This window comes from Mastomys coucha, unplaced genomic scaffold (genome assembly GCF_008632895.1).
Source record: "Mastomys coucha isolate ucsf_1 unplaced genomic scaffold, UCSF_Mcou_1 pScaffold22, whole genome shotgun sequence".
Taxonomy (NCBI): domain Eukaryota; kingdom Metazoa; phylum Chordata; class Mammalia; order Rodentia; family Muridae; genus Mastomys; species Mastomys coucha.
In genome coordinates, this window is record NW_022196905.1 from 110,679,435 (window position 1) to 110,699,359 (window position 19,925).

Here is a 19,925-nt window from a genome sequence, read left to right on the forward strand (position 1 = left end):
CATGCCAGCGGGACCTCTTATAGCTGCTTTTGTTTCTGGGAAGCTTTTCCTGGGGAGATGCATCAACACACATCTCACCCCAGATAGGGAACCCACAACAGACCAAAGTCCAGACACCAATCAAGTCCAATTTGGTGAACCAATGAATTTTATTGGCGTTACTGGCTGGGAGTATGGCTGAGGGGTTACTTACAAGAGCAAAAATGACTCAGACAGATGTGTCACTAAAGCCCACCTGTACTGGCTGGTTTTGTGTGTCAACTTGACACAGGCTGGAGTTATCACAGAGAAAGGAGCCTCAGTTGAGGAAGTGCCTCCGTGTGATCCAGCTGTAAGGCATTTTCTCAATTAGTGATCAAGTGGGAGGGCCCAGCCCATTGTTGTGGTGCCATCCCTGGGTTCTATAAGAAAGCAGGCTCAGCAAGCCAGGGGAAGCAAGCCAGTAAAGTACCATCCCTCCATGGCCTCTGCATCAGCTCCTGCCTTCAAGTTCCTGCCCTGTGTGAATTCTAGTTGTGACTTCCTTCGGTGATGAACAAGGTAGAAGTGTAAGCTGAATAAATCCTTTCTTCCTGAACTTGCTTCTTGGTCATGATGTTTTGGGCAGGAATAGAAACCCTGACTAAGACACCACCCAAGCATGGGTGACAGCTCAGAAAGATGGAAACCTAAAACACACTGCACAGCCTGCAGGCAGCTCAACCGATTGGAGAGGGCTTTTCCCCAGATGCCTCAGTTGGTCTAAACCTCTTCCAGGAAACTTGGAGGTTTTTGCTTCGTGCAGCTAGTTGATCTGGCCTCAAGATTCTTGTTAACAGTTTGGCTTATCTGAGTTTTCTTTTTACAGTTTGGCTTTCCTTCACTAGGGGGTCTAGTGAATCTGCTCGGTTTCAGGGACTTCCTGAATCTAGTTTGAGTTGTTTTACCTTTCTGCTTAAAGAGCTTCCATTAAGCATGGAACCTTTCAATCTTGGAGAAACTGTTACACAACTGGTCAGATGTGTTCAAGGAGAGTCCAGAACATGTTTACCTGAAGCTGTGTTTACCTACTTGTTCCCCTTTCTTTGTCTAAGCTAATTATCCCAAAATTAGGGGAGGGAGGGAGGCTTGCCTTTCCCAAGCAGTTAAGACTTCGGAGTCACTGAACCACCCCACCACCACCGCTGCCATCTTGGCCCTGTGAAGACTCTCTCTCTCTGTGCCTTGCTCTCTTTCTTCCAGGTTACTTTCCTTTTTTTCTGCCTTCTGTGAGTTTAACCGCCCCCCACCCCTCGCCTTTTAATTCACTGACTGGTGGAAAAAACAAACAAGATTAGCCATGTGTAGCAGCCTAGGCAGATGAGCACCTGCCCCACAGCTCAAACTTAAAAAACAAACAAACAAAAACAAAAACCAAAACCTTTATTCTATTTTTACTTATGTACAGTAGTGTGTTACTACACCCATGCACATGTGGGTACCCTGGGAGACCAGAAGTGTGTGTGGGATCCCCTGGAGCTGGACCTACTGGCATTTGTGAGCTGCCTACTGTGGGGGCTGGCAACAAACTCAGGGTCTCTGCAAGAGCAGTGAGCACTCTTAGTAGACAAGTCATCTTTCAGCTCACAGTCCAAGTCCGTATTTGATTGTGGGATTTAGGGTCCCATCTCCAAGGAGAGATTCCTACAACAATGCTGTGTCTATCAAAATGTTTGCATAGTTTGGAGTAAGCAAAGATTTCATCCTTACAGCCACGCCCCCTAAGGGGTCTCTTATTGATGCCCCTGTCTTACCAAGGGAAGCCCCATTTGCTCAGCCCGTCTTCTTGGCATTTCCCAGGGCATTGATGTTTCCAAAAGGGTGGCTATTTCCTCTGTGTGATGCTCAAGCATACAGACCTATGTCCCCTTGGCCTTAGTCGTCCTGGAAAAAGTGACAACATTGGAACACAGTCACAGTCATGGACCTAGGGTCAGATAAGCAGAATCTAGTCCTGGTTTTACCAACAACCAACTTCGTCTTAGAGAGCAACCCCAGGGAGCCTAGCCCAGTAAAAAGGGCTTGAAAGGTGTCTCAGGTCCAAGGGTTGCAAGAACTCTGTGGTTTAGTCAGCAAGTTCCCCAGGCCTGTTCCGTTAAATTCCCCTCTCTGCTCACTATCAAGGTTCTAGAACTTTACAGAATCTTAGCCAAAATACTGCTGGACAATACTTCCACGATCAGATCAGTTTGTTGACTTAAGACTAGAAAGTTTGTCTGGCGCGCTCAAGTATCATCAAAACTAATTAACTTAGCCAGCCACAGTGGCAGGATGTACCTTTGAGGATTGCCTCATGATAGAAGACTGAATCAAATGCTGTGTCAAACTACCATGCACATTCATTTATTTAATATATACAGGGTGGCATCTAGGTGTGTGGCCCTAAAGATACCAACAGGAGGCAGGGGTCAATCCGGATAAACTCCCTTGTGTTTACTGATTTCTCTAGGAAGTCTTACCTTGGGACAATGGGGTTTTTAGTGATTTTTTTTAATTCCCATTTTAGCCTTTTCTCTATATTTTACTTTGGTTTTACGGTGCTGGAGGTGGAACCCAGGGCTGGGCTGGGCGCTATACCACTGTCATCCTCATCCCTCCCAATATTTTATAAACGCACAGAAAGGCTGGGAGAGCATGAGCAGAGGGACGTCCACCTCCCAGAGCCCAGTGAAGATTCCACCGCGATGACTACATCCTTGTTTTGAACACGAAGTTTTCTCTCTGAGCCGTTTCAAGGGCAGATCCTCCCGAGGGCCCAGCAGTGGCAGTGTCCACCAGGACGCAGAATCGGGATGTTAGAAAAGCTGAGCCCGGAAATGTGGCGCTCCGGGCTCTGCCAGGATGGGGGTGGGGGAGATCAAGAGGGTCAGGCGTGGGAGCACCTGAAGACGAAACTCACTCTTCCTGTGTGGTCTCGACCCAAGTTCATTCGAGAACCCAAGTCTCGTGGTTGCTTTTGGCCGGACGGTCGCGGGATCATCTTTCCCTGGGCTCTGAGCGATGGCGGCGCTGTGGCCCGCCCCTGCACCCGTGAATCCAGATGACAAGCGCGATAGAGCCGCAGGGCTGGGAGGGCGCCCGGTGCCCCGCAGCCCGCGCTCAGTGCACAGGCCCCGGAGCGAGTCCCACAGCGGCGGGCTAGCGCTCCGGGCCGCCTCCTCCTACGCCCCGCGGGACTGGGATCGTCGCACAAGGCCCTCCTCCCGGTCAAGGTGGAGGAAGTTGCCCGAGAGGCGGGAGGGGGCCAGAGCCTGTTGTTTTCCGCCAGCCGGGCGGGCTGGGCGCAGGGGCGGGGCGCGCGCCCCAGAGGCGATCCTCGGGGCTCTGCCGAAGCATCCTATCCGGGGCGCCCCTCACTGCGGGCTGGGGAGTCCCAGGAGCCCCGTGCACCCGGAGCCGCGCGCTTCCCCTGGAGTAGACCTCGGGAGCGATGGCCGGACTGCGCGTCCTGCTGTGCCTCGGGGCGTTGCTGGCCCGCCAGAGCTCCGCAGGTAAGGGACTTGCCACCCCCAACCCGGGGACCCGAAAGCCCCCGCGCTAATCGTGCGGCAGGGCCCACCGAGGGGCACGTGGAGGGGAAAGCGACGCTCTCCCCACCCCACCCCCGTTCCTTTTCGTTGCTAACTCTGTGTTCTGGCTTTGCCCGCGGCATCGGCGCACCACGCTGTAAGCTTCCATTTGCGTCCTCTCCCTCTCTCCCCGCCTCCCCCAGATTGGCCCGGCCTTACACCTGTAAATTGTGGAGTTGCTTCCTTACGCCCTCCCAGAGTGATTCTACCTGTGCCGACCCGAGCATTCCAAGCCGCGCCTTCTTCCTCTTCCATCCTTTTTCTCTTTTCCTCTAACTTTTTCTTTGGAAATCATTTCAGACTTGACCAAAAACTGCCCCCGCTAGGAGACATAGTTGGCGAGTGATCTTACGTCGCTTACCTACACCGCGTTGTTGCCGAAAATTACCGCGCGCGAGGGGTGGAGGGCGCGGGTGTGTTTAGCAAAACGTATAGATTGGAAAAGGATGTTTGGGTTTAACTCGCCCGCGAATTCCTGCAGAGTAGGAACGATCCGGGATTGGGTGGGGGAAGCAAACCCAGGTGGTGGGTAATTTCCAAATCCACCCCACCCACCTGCTAGCCTTGTGTAGATAGGAAGCAAGCTATTCAGTCATACCTGAGCTCCCTGGCTGCAAGCGGCAAAAGTTGTTTTTTATTTTTTTATTTTATTTTATTTTATTTTATTTTGGTTTTTGGTTTTTCGAATCAGGGTTTCTCTGTGTAGCCCTGGCTATCCTGGAACTCACTGAGTAGACCAGGCTGGCCTCGAACTCAGAAATCCACCTGCCTCTGCCTCCCAAGTGCTGGGAATAAAGGCCTGTGCCACCACTGCCCGGTGCGGCAAAAGTTCTTAACTCTTACGCTCATTGAATTTACTTAACTATTTTGCTTTCACAACTTACTTATTTACGTTTGGTTTTAGCTGTCGTGTAAAAATCAGTACCATTTCCCGTAAGCTAGGTTTGCCCGAATATATGGGGAGAAACTCTGAAGGTTTGACAACACAGGCTCTCCTACCAGGAGACTGGCCATCTGTGTTATCTAGGACATGTGACCCCAAATTTGTTCTACTTTTTCTTATTGCGTTATTCCCTGGTCTTTTTGGGCCATGGAATTTTAAACATTTTTTGTGGATGATGCATGTGTTCTAAGCAGTCCTCGGCTGTTAGCCACACCACCAACTCCAGTCATGGATGGTACCGGATGTGGACTTACATACTTGTAAGTGACCTTCTGCTGTAAGCGATGGAGCGGGAGTGAGGGGTCGCCCTCAGTCGTCTTCCTGGGCGTTCCCAGTTTGCTGGAATGAACTTGCTTTCTGAGTGTAGGATTCTTCCCACTTGGAGACCTTCCCTCTGGAAGTCCTGGACTCTGTAGTTCTCGGTGGCCTCAGATTTGCCATCCTGTCACCCAGCTTCCCTGCTGGGGCTATAGGCCTCAGCCACCAGCCCTGACTTTCTGCTCAGTAATTTTTAGGCCCAGACCCCCAGACCTGCTTTCCCTGTGTGCTAAGTGCCCAAGGGCTTGCTGGATAGTCATATTTCACTCTCTCTCTCTTTCAAGCGGAAAGGTGAGACAGGTATCTGTCTTCTGACTCAACTACTTTGTCACTGGTGCTTCAGCTTGTCACCTGGATGTGTGCTCCCGGCCATGCTTGGCGAGAGTTACTGGGCAGAGATTCCTTGAGATTACTCAAGCCGTGTAAATGAGGATAGCATCAAGATTGATCATCATGGGGCTGGAGATGTAGCCTGGTAGTGAGTGGCAGGCTTGAGCAGCATGAGGACCATGTTGTCCCTCCCCTCAACCCCCTTCCTGAGAGTGTGTATCTCTCCCTTGTTGCATAATGTGAATCTAGGTTGGGGCCACAACAAAGGGTACCCTGGACAATGGTGTCAAGTTGGCAAAAATGGTACTTTGTATTTAATTTTTTTATTACATTTTAATTTAATTCTCCGTGTGTGGGGTATATATGTACCGTGGCATGTGTGGTGGTTAAAGGACAACTTTGGGGAGGTAGTTCTTTTCCTTCTCCCATGTGGGTCCCAGGGATCAGGTTTCGTGGCAAGCACCTTTACCCTATAGGTAGGCTTTGTTATCTCACTCTGTCCAGTGTCTGAGATCCAAGTAAATCCTTCTGATGAAATGCACTGGAGACTGACTATCCCACTTCATAGGGACACTCGTAGAGCCTGATGTGGCATGTATTGGATCAGTGTGTATTGGAATTGACATATCTTCAGGGCTACCCTCTCCTTGTCCATGACAGACATTACCAATTGGTAACCGTTCTGTTCTCCAAGGCTGATGGCTTCAGCTGCATCCCTGACTAGATGGCCTAAGGTCATATTCAGCTTCAGTAGTTAGAAGCAGTGATATAGGCACAGCCAGGAGGAGATTGGCCAGGTCATTGTCTTCCTTGGAGATGATATAAGCTCAGGTTTCAAGATTATGCAGGAAGTCTGTTCCAGGCCAGAGGGTTAGGAAGGGGCAACAGTTAGTCTGAAGGATGCTCTGCTTAGCTCTAACTCTACAGTTCATCCTTTCCTTGGTGGAAGTTGCCAGGTGAGAACCAGCATTGGTAGGCAATGATTTGAAAATGATTCTTCCTCAGCCCCTCACCCCCACCCCTGCTTCCTTCCATTTTCCCTTTGGAGTCAGGATCTGTCTTCTTAGCTCAAGCCGGCTTTGAACTTGATCTTCCTTGCCTCTGCCTTCCAATTCCTGGGATTGTGACCTTGTGGCACCAGGCTCAGCTGTGGCAGACTTTTAAATTATCACTCTTACGTGTTTCATGCTGCTTGGGAGTGACTAGCATTAGTGGGTTCTCTACCTTACAGATATTGGCTTACCAACCCCCCCACCCCCCACCCTGTGGGGGTTTCTGGCTTTGAAAGCCTTTTGGAAGCAGTGTGACTAGGATGGGCAGAGACTTAGGACTTCTTGTGACTTTGTCCAATTTCTGTCTTTGGAAAGGAACCCTGTGGCTCAGACACCCCATGGCAAGGTCACCAAGAGGCAGGTGGCGGTTTCTTTTTGCTTATAACAGTTTTATTGAGGTATAATCTATATACCATAAAATCTACCCCTGGGCTGGGGATGTAGTTCAGTTGGTAGAAGGCTTGCCCTGGGCCCCCAGAACCCCATAAAACTGGGTGTGGTGGTGTTCCACACCCATCGTTTTGGCACTGAAGTAGATGCTAAAGAATCCGAATTCTATGGTTATCTATAGCTATGCAGTGAGTTCAAGGCCAGCTTTGGTTGCTTCAGATCCTGCCATAGTGAACTCTGAGAGAAAACAGATGAAAGCCACTCTGTTGGGCCAGTGACTTGGCTCAGTGGGCAGAGGAGTTTGCTGTAGACCTGGGTGACTTGAGTTCCATCCCTGAACAGCCTCTTCCATCCCCCTGTTGGCGGAAAGAGAGACCTAACTCCTGGAAGTTGTAACCTGACTTCCGCTTGTGTGTGCTACAGTGCATAGCATCTACCCCTGCTAATTAACTCCAGGACATTTTTATCATCCCACTGGTTTGTGTCCAAATCCCTGTCCGGTGGCCTCTCTAGAACTGGGTGTCGATTGTGGTGAGCGTCTCAGGAAAACCAGTGTATTTGTTTCTTGTTACCTACTAACCAACCCTGGTCAGCTGTCGTTTGCCCATTAGTCTCGAGCAGGGGTTGGAAACACCCCTTGCCCCCTCCCCACATGATCTCACACCTCTTCCCTAAGGGTTAGGATTCCACATGGATGTCACCACAGCTGGCTTTGATCTGGGTGTTTGACTTGGCTTTCTCCCTCTGCCTAGGACTCTGGCTCCTTTTGAGCCCATCCTGTGCCTACTTGTCTATCTGGTCCAACCCTGAGGTCTTGCCTGGCATACACCCAGGCAAGCTTAGGAGCCCTTCCTGTCTCCCTGTTCCTCACCTCTATCCTCCATAACGGTTTTGTGTCTGTGTTCTCACTAGCCTGGAAACTGGACAGTTGGTTCTCTCATTGGTCACCAGAAGATCCAGTATATGTTGTATGTACCCATTTCTGCTTAGAGTGCCCCAAAGTGATTAATCCCAGGGGGAAGGACACTAAGATATGACTCCCGACCCCCACCCCACCATCTGGATGTCTAAGCAACAAGACTGCTGCCTAATATTGTGGCCTAACAAATGGCCACCTGGAGAGAGAGGGTAATGCTTATTGCTCAGCAATGTTGGGGTGATTGGATAGGCAGCTCTGCTGATCTTGCCTGGGTTCTTACATGTCAGGGGGTCTGCCGAAAGGCTGATCTAGGGCACTTGTGCCTGGGACCTCTGAGAACCCTGGCTCTGCCCCATGCAGGGTTCATCCTTGCTCTGCAATTGGAGCTGTGCCTGTCCTTGTGGACAGCAGAGGATTAAAAGGGGCCATCGGATGATGTGGTGTCTCTGCCTTGTATGTGTATATGGGGGGAGGGGGGACCATTTCTGTTGCTGTGATTAACAAAATCAACTTAAAGAATTAGGAGGGTTTGTTTTGGTTCACAGTTCCCAAGGGGTGCTGCATGATAGAGAGGGCTAGCAGTGGGAGTCTGAAGCTATCCCCTCAGTGAATCCACCCGGAAGCAGAGAGAGAACTGGAAGTATGTCCTGGCTCCGTAAACCTGTAAAGCCTGTCTCCAGTGACTCACTTCCTCCAGCAAAGCCCCACCTCCTAACCTTCCCAAACAGTGCCACCAGTTAGTGGGGGGAGGAGTGGGATGGGGGGAGGGGCCTGGGGGAATGGTAACCCATGGGGGACATTTAACATTCAAACTATATCACTACTATTTGAAATGTTTGGTAAAATAGCTGAGGATTTAGCTCACTATTAGAGCACTTGGAGGCTCTGGGTTCAATGCCCAGCTGTGTATAAATTGGGCAGGGCGGTACAGCCTGTGATTCCAGAGTTTGGGAGGTAGAGACAAAAGGTCAGTGGTAGCACATGCTATGAGGTGAGTTCAAGGCAAGTCTGGGCTACTTGAGACTCTGTCGCACGCAAGCAAGCATGCATGCACACACGCAAGCACGCACGCAAGCATATGACAGGCTATTAGAAAGTAAAGTCTTGGGGTTGGGGATTTGGCTCAGTGGTAGAGCGCTTGCCTAGCAAGTACAAGGCCCTGGGTTCAGTCCTCAGCTCTGGAAAAAAAAAAAAAGAAAAAAGAAAAGAAAGAAAGTAAAGTCTTACTGTTCCCAAAGGGTTGTTGCCCATCAACCAAAAAAAAAAAAAGAGTTGACAGCTCAACCTTTCCTTTCCAGACTTAGAGGCAGTGGCTATTGGCGAAGTCCATGAGAATGTTACTCTACGCTGTGGCAGCAAGTCGGGACCCAGGGGTCTGGTGACCTGGTACCGGAATGACTCAGAGCCCGCCTTCCTGGCCTCCTCCAATTCCAGCCTCCCTCTGGCTGCACCCCGTTTCTCTCTAGAGGATGCAGGTGCCCTGCACATTGAGGCACTAAGACTGGAGGATGACGGCAACTACACCTGCCAGGAAGTTCTGAATGAGACCCACTGGTTCCCCGTGCGGCTTCGGGTGGCCAGTAAGTTGGACTGGTGGGGAAGGGCTTGGGGAGGGGGCAGTAAGAGCCTATGGAAGAAGTCACTGTCAGGAGTGGGCTTTAGTGACAGATGATTTCAGTCTGGGCAAGTTGGAGGCCAGCCTGGGCTACACAGACCCTGTCCGGGGGGGAGGTGGGGGGAGGTGGGGAACGACAGCCAAGGTTGTCTGTCCTCAACACATGTACACATACATGCTCACACGCCTGCCGACAAACACACAAGTGCCTCTGAAATCAAACAAGACCTGGTACTCCCAAAATACATCTGATGTGTTCTGAACTGTGGGAAGTCCTTCACTGTGTTTGTTGCAGTTTCTCCATGAAAACTGGAGGCAGGTTTTCTCATCTGTAGCAGAGTACCCCGGGATCTTCTGGATCTTACCTCTTCTTCCCTCCCAGACGGTCCTGAGCCACAGAGGCCGACCATTGCTCTGATGGAGACTTGGTCTCGTTTTCCTCATGGAGTGTGAGGGTGTTACAAGTTGAAAGGACCACGTTCCTGGGAGGGCCTGGTGCTGCCTGTTGTCAGTAGTAAGTTCTCAGGGCTAGACACCTGGCTCTGGTCTTGGCCAGGTTGGCTGTTGCTTTCTCAGCGTTTGGTTTTATCATCTGAAGTTCTGGGTCTCGGGTGGAGTTTTGCTGCATCCCATGCGCTGATAAGGGGAACTAGTACAGGGAACTCAACCTTGGCCGTGGGCCTGAGGTCTGCTGCTTAAGCAGGTCACTGGATTCCCATGGGGGAAAAAGCATCCCAAGGTCCCAGCAGTCTGGGTACATCCTGGTCTTTTCCTCTTCCCTTCTATGGGTCCCTCCTTTTTTTGGAAGTGGAAGGTCATAGTAGAGATATAGAGGGTCTGTTTGTAGATCAGACTGGCCTTGTATTCACAGAGATCTGCTTGCCTCTCTCTCCTGGGTGCTGGGATTAAAGGCATAGGCGGAATTCCCTCGCAACCAGCTCTTCCATTTATGAGACAAGGTCTTGCTATGTAGTCCCCACTGGCTATAGTTTACTAGTGTGTTTACCTAGCCAGAGTAAGGCCATGGCTTTGGATTTTTTATCAAAAAAAAAAAAATGGGAAAAAGAAGGAAAGAAAAATGAACATAGTTTGGGGTGATATCCCATCGCTGTAGAGAGGTGGGGAATAGCTGTGAATTCACCATCATCTTCGGCTACATAGCAAATTTGAGGCCAGGTTGAGCTACTTGAGATACCCATTTCAGAAAACCATAAAGCAAAGCACAGTGATAGTAAGTTCCTCACAGCAATCCTCCTGCCTCCCCAGGACTTGGGTCACAGGCACTGAGTCCCCTCTCCCAGTTTCCTTCCCCTGGATTGTCTTTGTCTTTTCATGTAAATGGCAGATAACTTGGTCACATGGCTCTCTTTCTTTAAGGAGAAAAGTTTGTGAGTGCTCTAACACGGCCTTGGGAATTAAGGAGGAAAAATCCCAAACTGTTCCAGGCTATACAAGTTCTTATCTATGAATGACCTAGGTCATCCAAGAAGTGTGCCACCCAGGCCGTGTCCAGCTGTGTCCACCAGGCTTGACTTACCTCCTGCACCTGGGGAGGAATTTAGCCCACCTGGTGTAGGATGTCATCAGTCACTCCCACCTAATGAATACATAGCCTACTGTGTGGTGTCTGAGGGTGAGGCAGAGGCTGGGGTGTGGCTCAGTGTGTAAAGTGTTTTTCTCCAGTGCATGAAGTTCTGGGTTCATCCCCAGAACCACAGTAGAGCTAACTGTGGTATTGCCCTCCCAGCATCCAGGAATTGGAGGGTAGGATTAGATTCCTTGGCTAGGGAAGTCATGGCCAGCCTGGGCTACATATGAGACCCCCATCCTTTTTTTTTTTTTTAAGATTTAATTTTTTAAAAGATTTATTTTTATGTGCATTGATGTTTTACCTGCACTTAAGTTTGTGCCAGGGTGCCAGATCCTTTGGAAATGGACAGTTGTGAGCTGCCATGTGGGTGCAGGGACTTGAAGCTTAGTCCTCTGGAGGAGCAGACACTGCTTTTAACTACTGAGCCATCTCCCCAGCCTTGAGACACCCCCCACCCTCTGAGTGTTTGTGTTTTCGGGTTTTGTTTGTTTGTTTGTTTTTCCTTTTTTGAGACAGAGTTTCTCTGTGTAGCCTAGGCTGTCCTGGAACTCACTCTATAGATCAGTCTGGCCTCGAACTCAGAGATCCGCCTGCCTTTGCCTCCCAAGTGCTGGGATTAAAGGTGTGCACCACCACCACCCAGCCAGACCTTGTCTTTAAAAAGTAAAAAATAGGACTGGTGAGGTGGCCACTGACCGCTCTTCCAGAGGTCCAGAGTTCAAATCCCAGCAACGACATGGTGGCTCACAACCATCTGTAATGAGATCTGATGCATTCTTCTGGTTTGTCTGAAGACAACTACAGTGTACTCATATATACCTAAAATAAATAAAATCAATCTTTAAAAAACAATAATGGGGCTGGAAAGGTGAATTGGCAGTTAAGAGCAGCAGCTGCTCTTGTAGAGGACTCAGGTTTGGTTCCCAGCCTTCCGTGGTGGCTCACAACCATCTATAACTGCAGTTCCAGGTGACCAGATAATGTACTAGGCATGCTCGTGGTGCACATACATCCATGTGGGGAAAACACCATAGATGTAAAGTAAAAGCAAGCAAACATTAAAATAAAGGCAAGATAGAATAGGGCCACAGTAGCCTTAGAATTTTGTTACCCTGTTCCTAAGTGTCTAGAAATCCTCTGGCCCATATTCTGGGCTTGGTATGGGGTGACCCAGCTTGCCCACAGTAAGGTTGGAAAGATGGCGAGGTTGGCTCCAGTGTTAACCAGTCCTGGAGCCTTAGTGTTTCTTGCAGTCTCTTCTTGGTGCTTTCTGCACATTTCTTATGCATTTGGGAGCTGAATAGTAGAGCCAAATGAGGATTCCAAGAAACAGCCTGTGAAAAACCTGTCAGATCTCATGCTTCCTGGTCAAGGCTGAGCTTGGGTCCCGTTTTCTCAGGCAGCTATGGTCACATCGGTCTGGATTGGTAAGAGGGCAATGCAGAAGCGGGCTTGTATCTGCTAAAGCCCCCTGGCCAACAGCTAGGGCTGGGGGCTTGGCCATGCTCCTATGCTCCTATGCTCCTGTGTAGCTGTCTTCAGTGAACTTCTGGTGTTTCAGGGAAGATCCATGCTCCCTGAATTAAACCTCCTGGAGAGAGGGGGGCAGTGGGCTCATGGAGGGGAGACCATTGACCCTACCAGAAGTTGAGGTACTTCTTGCTCAAGGTTTTATTAACTTGGGTTTGAAGTACACTTGGGTGCTTAGAAGAAGCAGAAGGGAGAGATTGGACTCTGGAAAGCCAGTTGACACACCAGGGAAAGTAGAATTTAAGGAGCTTTGGGTGTGGGGTCATGGATCCATAATCCCAGCTCCTTGGAGGAGGAAGCAGGAGAATCAGAAGTTCAAGGGCCGTCCTTGACTAGGATGCTAGTTTGGGGCCAGCCTGAGAAAACCAACACAACTAATAACAAAAGTATTAAGTAAGGGTTGAGTGTGGCTTAGTGGTGGACTACTGCTGCTGGCTGGCCTTACCAGTCCCTGGCTCAACCTGAAGCCTCAAAGCTGAACAAAAGACTCGAGCATCAACAGACAGGTTCCCAGCTGGTGAAAATGGTGTTTGCATTCTACAGTCTGAAGTTGGTTGGACCTGAGCCTTTCAGACTGGGGGGGGGGGGGGTTGTGTTCTGTCCTCCTGGGTGGAGTGAAAACCCCCAGAGGATCAAGAAGAGAGGCTCCATATAAGAGAGACTTCGCCCAGGGCTTCCAGGGAGCCATGACCTTGGAGCAGTGAACCTTTCAGGAGTTTTGTTGGGGGTTTCAATTTGATTTTGTTTAGAATTCCTTTTAAATAGTATTTTAACCTGGTTTGGTGGTGCACACCTTTAATCACAGCACTTGAGAGGCAGAGGCAGGAAGATAGCTGAGTCTAAAGCCAGCCTGGTCTGGGTAATGAGGTCTGGGGCAGCCAGGACTATACAAGGGTTGGGATGGACTGCCATCTAGCCTCACCAAGTGAGACCTTGTGTCAACACACACGGGATTGATTTTTATTTTATGTATATTCGTGTATGCCACAAACACACGGATGTCTCTGAAGACTGGAAAGAGCTTCAGGTTGGTGGCGCTGGACTTATAGGCAGTTGTGAGCCTTCTGGCATGGATGCTGGGAACAGAACCTAGATCCTCTGCGAGAGCCGCAAGCAAGCACCTTAAACTCCCAGCTGTCTCCCTAGTTCTGACTTTTTATTTTAAAACACACACACATATATATATATATATATATATATATATACACACACACACATACATATAAAACACATTTATATATATAAACATATATGTATATGTATGTATATATGTGTGTATGTGTATATATATATATATTTTTTAATGTGTGTGTGCGTATGGTGCTCGTGGGGAGGTCAGAGGACAGCTTGTGGGAGTCATTTCCCTCCTTCCAGTTTGTGGGTATCAAACTCAGGTTGTCAGACTTGGTGGCAAGCACCTTTACCTGCTGAGCCCTCTTGCTTACCCTCTTAAAATTTATTTATTTATTTTATGCTGGGGAGAGTAAGTATTTGCCTGTCAGAGGCAAGAAGATGGCTCTCAGGAATTCGTATTCAACTTCCTCAGGGTGGGCAGGGTTTCTCATTTGTCCAGCTGCACTGTGTACCATAGGGCTAGCCTCTCACTTCCCAGCGGTTCTCTTGTCTCTGTCTCCCGTGTTAGTCCTCTCACTTCCCAGCGGTTCTCTTGTCTCTGTCTCCCGTGTTAGTCCTCTCACTTCCCAGCGGTTCTCTTGTCTCTGTCTCCCGTGTTACTGTTTGGAGTGTTGGGAGACTCGCCCTACCACATCTGACTATTACATGAATTCTGAGAATTGGACTTTGGTTTTGAAGCCTGCGTGGCTGGTGTCTTTACCTGCTAAGCCAGCTCCCATCCTGTTTTGTTTTGTTTTGTTTTGTTTTCTTTATAATTCTTCTACCTGCCTCCTTTCCAATGCTTCTCAGCAGCAAACTCCACTTCCTAGGTGCTTTCTGGAGGTTCATACTGTCTAGGCTGGGCCACCAGGACCTGAGAGACCCGAGCTATGTGACCTGAGTCACATTACCTTTGCCAACTCCGGCGTTGGCTGCCAGTACCTCAGAACTCCAACTGAACCCTGTTTAGCTGGCCGGATGCCAATAGAAAACACACCCTGGGACCTGTTGAGCCACATACCTGACTGACTAGCCAGCTGAATGGGGCATTCAGGCACCTCCTAGGCCACCACTTAAGTCTCCCCTGAGACCCCTGGGGACAGTACGCAGTATAGTTGCCAAAGATCCACCTGACAAAGATGACTTGGCCAGGTACGTAAAACACATCTGTATAATCCCAGCACTTGGGAGATTGAAGCCAGAGTATCCCAGCTTTGAGGCTAGCCTGCGCTACTTAGTGAGGCCTAGGGGAACAAGTCACTTTAATTGAAGGGCTACATAGGAAAATCTTTGCATCCCACAAACGACATTTTTCTTTCCCACTGACCTATTTCTGGACTAAATTCCACAGTGGTAGATGAATTCCTTTGTCAAAGCTTCGTCCTTCCTGGGCTGTTTCTAAAAGAGTGCGCTCTGAGGCAAGGGGGCCCAGGAGATCATGCTAATATGAGCAGCATTGGGAATGCCAATAAGTGTCGCTTAATTGGCAAAGTAATAACATAGATAACATTTCTTTTCTTCCACTTCCTTTTAAAATACTTGTTTGTTTGTTTGTTCGTTCATTGCTTTTCAGCAGGATCTTGCTATGTAGCCCTGGCTGTACACTAAACTGGTCTTGACTTGACAGAGATCCACCTGCCTTTCAAGTGCTGGGATGAAAGGACTTTCTTCTTCTTTTCATGCTTCTATTCCTCTTCCTCCCCCTCCTCCTCTCTCTCCCCTTCTCTTCTTCCTTCCTTCTCCCTCCTCATTCTTTCTCCTCTCCTCCTCCCCTCTCCTTTCCATCTTCCTCCCCTTCTTCCTCTCCTCCTCCTCTTCCTTATCTCCTCCTCTCCTCTCCCTCCTTATCCTTTCTCTTCCTCTCCCTCCTCCTTTCCCTCCTCTTCTCCCTCTTCCTCCCCCTCTTCCTCCCCTTCTTCTTCCCCCTCTTCTTCTTCCCCCTCTTCTTCTTCCCCCTCTTCTTCTTCCCCCTCTTCTTCTTCCTCCTCCCCTCCTCATCCTCTTTTTCGTCCTCCCCAGCCTTTCCTCTCCCTCCTCTTCTCCTTCATCTTTCTTTTCCTCATCCGCTTCTTCCACCTCTTCCCTCCTCCTCTTTCTTTCCTTCTTCTCCTTCTCCTCCTCTCTCCCCTCCTTCTCTCCCTGCTCCCTCTTCCCATCCCCTCTGGTTTGTGGTGCTTGTCACTGAACCCAGTTCCTTGTGCGCAGTAAACACACACCACACCTCTGAACTGTTTCCCCATCAGGGAGATGCGTTTCTTTTACCAAAGGGAACTTAGATATTGGATGCACTGGATAATACTGTGCAGGGCATTTTGGGGGTCAAAAAAGTTCAGGGCTGGGTGGGGTGTAGTTCATTGGTAGGATGCTTTCTATGCAACATGTATGAGGCTGTCTGTTTAATTCCCATCACTGAAAAAGACAAAAAGAAGTTCAGAAGCAAAGGTGAACTAAGACAAGGTCCAGCCCTTTGTAGAGAGCTTTTGGCACACCAGATACCATTCAGAGTGTTCCATCATATAAACTCACTTGGCACTTGAAGGGCTCCAGTGGCCCTTTTGCTGTATATTGCCATTTCTCCCGTTTCACAGAGGGAGAAACTGAAGCTAAACAAGGATGAATAAGTCACCCTGAGCCACACAGCTGGAGTTTAAAGTCAGGCCTGGAATGATCATTATCTCTCTTTCAGTGTGATGTACAGGGGGAAGAGGGAGTTGTGGGCGGGTTGCAAGAACAGCCTCAGGTTCCAGATAGTCCAGGGCAACTCCCAGAAGCTCAGCACATCTAGTGAGTATAGAGAAAGCAAGCTCCCCCCCCCCGCCCCCCCGGGGAGAGTCCCCAGGCCAGCACACTCAGAAAGGCCTAAGCTCTCAGTAGGGTCTGGTCTGCCCTGTGCGAATTCCAGGACCTCTGAGGAAAGTGGATGTTCTGTAAGCAGGTGCCGTGCAGGCTCAGACCCAGTGAGCCATGATAACAGGTTCCGGGCATGGTAGATATGGTTCTTACATCATCTACATTTAGGTCCTTCTGGGGCCTCCATAGGAGATCAGTCTCAGGCCCAAAGTGTTACTTCTTTTTCTATGTCTACGTGCTTTTTTCTTGGAAGGGACTTTTTATAGCTAGGGGTGTTTTGTTTGTATGTTAGGTATGTGCAGTGTGTGTGTGTGTGTGTGTGTGTGCGCGCACACGCGCATGCATGTGTGCATGCCTGTGGAGGCTAGAAAAGGCTGACAGATCCCTGGAAGTGGAGTTAAGGATGGTTGTGAGGCCCAGTGTGGGTGCTGGGAGTAGAACCTGGGTTGTCTGCAAGAACAGCCAGTACTCATAACCACTGAGCCATAATTCTAGCCCCTTGGCAAGTTTTATATGCATGTATATGCATATGTATGTATATATGTATATATAAAACTTATTTATTTTTTACTTATTTTATGTGTATAGGTGTTCTGTGTGGAGGTCAGAAGAGGGCATCAGATCCTCTGGAATTATAGTTACAGTTGTGAGCTGTAACATTCATGCATATGGTCCTTTGGAAGAGTAGCCAGTACTCTTAACTGTTGAGCTGAGCTATGTTGCTAACCCCTAGGTTTTTTGTTTTTTTGTTTTTTTGTTTTTTTTTTTTTGGTTTGGTTTGGTTTTCTTGAGACAAGGTCTTACTATGTAGCCCTGGCTATCCTGGAACTCCCTTTGTAGACTAGGCTGGCTCACAGAGAACTGCCTGACTCTGCCCCATGCACCACCTTGCTTCGCAAGATTTATTTTGAAGTGTGTGTACATGTATGTGTGTATACATGCACATACCCGTGTATTTAGATACTCAGAGGAGCCTGTAGATGTCCTGGAGCTATGGCCAGTTGTGAGTCCCTGGCCATGGGTCCAGGAAACCTCTCTCTGGCCCTCTGAAAGAGCAGCAAGCACTTTTAACCTCAGAGATATTTCCAAGTCCATGCAGTATTTGGGTGCCAGCTCTTAGGAAATGGCAGCAGGAGGCCTGGAAGCTCTTCGGGGTTCAGCTGGGGATCAGCTCAGTTGCTAGAATGTTTACCTAGCATCCTGAAGCCTTACACAGCACCATGCAAACCAGGCACAAATCATAGGCCTGTGACCACAGCACTTGGAAGGTGGAGGCAGGGGTCGCAGAAGCTTAGGGTCATCCCCAGCTACAGAGTTTGAGGCCAGCCTGGGCTATACAAGGTCCTGTCACACATGTACACACACACACACAAAGTGGAAAGTATTTCCCCCCCAAGACTTTTTTTCTTTTATGTTTATGAGTATGCTGTAGCTGTCTTCAGACACACCAAAGAGAGCATCAGATCCCTTTACTGATGGTTGTGAGCTACCATGTGGTTGCTGGGAATTGAACTCAGGACCTCTGGAAGAGCAGTCAGTGCTCTTAACTGCTGAGCATCTCTCCAGCCTGGAAAGTTGGGTTTTTTTTTTTGTTTTGTTTTTTGTTTTTTGTTTTGTTTTTTCAAGACAGGCTTTCTCTGTATAGCCCTGACTGTCCTGGAACTCACTCTGTAGACCAGGCTGGCCTTGAACTCAGAAATCCGCCTGCCTCTGCCTCCCAAGTGCTGGGATTAAAGGCGTGCGCCACCACCGCTCGGCTTGTTTTGTTTTTTAAGGGAGTGCTAGCCTATCTTCAGCCAGTTTCATTTAACTGTCCAAGATCAAGTAAGCAGAGGTCCTCAGAACCAGCATAGCCTTGGCACATGGAGAGTGTCCATAGACTGTTTTTTTCTGGTTCCCTTAGCGCTGTGGAGGCACTCGAACCCCACCATGTCCATTCCTCCCCATCTTTGCTCCCCTGTCATTCGCAGGTGGCCCTACCCACGTTGAGGTTAACATCTCAACCACTGGCACCCTCCCCAACGGCACCCTGTACGCAGCCAGGGGCTCCCAGGTGGACTTCAACTGCTGCAGCTCTGCGCAGCCTCCGCCCGAGGTGGAGTGGTGGATCCAGACCCACAGCATGCCTGAGTTCTTAGGAAAGAACCTGTCGGCCAACAGCTTCACTCTGATGTTGATGTCTCAGAACCTCCAAGGCAACTACACCTGTTCAGCCACCAACGTGCTCAGCAGGAGACAGCGAAAGGTGACCACCGAGCTCCTGGTCTACTGTGCGTAAGCAGCACGCCCCTCTTAAACTGCGTCTGTGCATCTTCCTGTCTTCCTTTGAGCTTGCTTTCTCCTGCCTTGCACGGTTGCCTCTGCTCTGTGCCCTCAGTACGTTTTACTGCCCTGTTACTTTTCGGGGCTCTGTAATACTCTGTTACATGCCCGTGCCCAGATCCTAACATGCTTCATTGCCTTCTTCAACATATGTATACGTATGTGGACTGTCAGGCGAGGGTTATCCTTTCTAGAGCATGTTTTATCTAGAACATAGCAGAGACCTCTAAGCTGTAGAAGGAAACTAATACAGAACTTTTATACATTTACTAATTTTATATTATTTATATAAATTATTTATATAATTTATAAAATGATAAATTTTTAGTTTAATAATGTAATAATTTTTATTCATTTATAATTTTATACATGTAAATACATTTATTTTTAACTTTGGGAAAGTATTAACCTTTCAAGGTATGCAAAAACTGGTCATGGTGGCTTATCCCTGTAGTTCTAGCTCTTGGAAAGCTGAGGCAGGAGGACCATCATGAGTCTTAGAGGCCAGTTTTTGTTATGAAGTGGAAGATCCCTGAGAAACAACATCCAAGGTTGATCTCTAGCCTCACATGCACCTGAACACACATGTGGGCACACCACACACAAAGGCACAACTTTTTGGTGTTCAGTACCTTGGAGGTGGTGGTTAATCATCTGTACCTCGCAGCTTTCTGGTACCCTAATCAATGGCCTGACACTTTTCTGGAAAGGAAAGGTCACTTTGGCCTCACAGCTGTAAAGGTTGCCATCAGTGACTGGTTGGCCTTGTTGCTTCGGGCCGGTAGCATGTCATGACCTGAGCATATGGCAAAGGGACCCGTTCCCTTTACAGCTGGGTGCAAGAGAGGGGGACAGGAAGAGGAAGTGGCCAGGGTCCCCTAATCCCCTTTGATGACCTAAAACCCCTCACCAACGTCCCATCTCTTATGGTCTCTACCACCTAACAGCAGTTCCAGACCGGGGATGTGAGACCCCAGAGCTAATTGCAGATGAGTGGCCTCATCCATAGGAAGCCTCAGCCCCATTGGATAGCTGCTCCACGCTCTGCTCTTGAGCTCCAACAACCTTGATCCCTGGGTTTGTGTATTCTGGAAATTTCTTCCCTTTTGTCACATTTTTTTTATTTTTTTGTGTGCATTTACGAGGGCACGTGTGTGCTATGTGGAAGTCAGAAGTACTCTAGGGATCAAACTCAGCTGATCAGGCGTAGCCACAAGCACCTTTTGCCTGCTGAGCCATCTCACCAGCCCCTCTGTCTACTGACTCTCCTGGTTTTTATTTTTTTGTTTGTTTGTTTGTTTAGTTTGCCTGCCTGTATGTAATTGCACTGTGGGCATGCCTGCTGCTCAGGAGGGCTAGAAGAGG

At 49.0% G+C, this 19,925-nt stretch overlaps 1 protein-coding gene across 2 annotated transcripts in view; it reads left to right on the plus strand.

Annotated features, from left to right (window-relative positions):
* The first annotated feature begins 3,193 nt into the window (after positions 1-3,193).
* Vsig10 (V-set and immunoglobulin domain containing 10) overlaps positions 3,194-19,925 on the plus strand; it is a 33,827-nt gene continuing 17,095 nt past the window's right edge. For both annotated transcript variants that reach the window (XM_031337625.1, XM_031337626.1), the window contains exons 1-3: positions 3,194-3,509; positions 8,838-9,119; positions 18,209-18,508. In XM_031337625.1, coding sequence (XP_031193485.1) covers positions 3,449-3,509; positions 8,838-9,119; positions 18,209-18,508 — 643 coding nt within the window. In that variant the 5' untranslated portion in view covers positions 3,194-3,448. The remainder of the gene's footprint in view (positions 3,510-8,837; positions 9,120-18,208; positions 18,509-19,925) is intronic.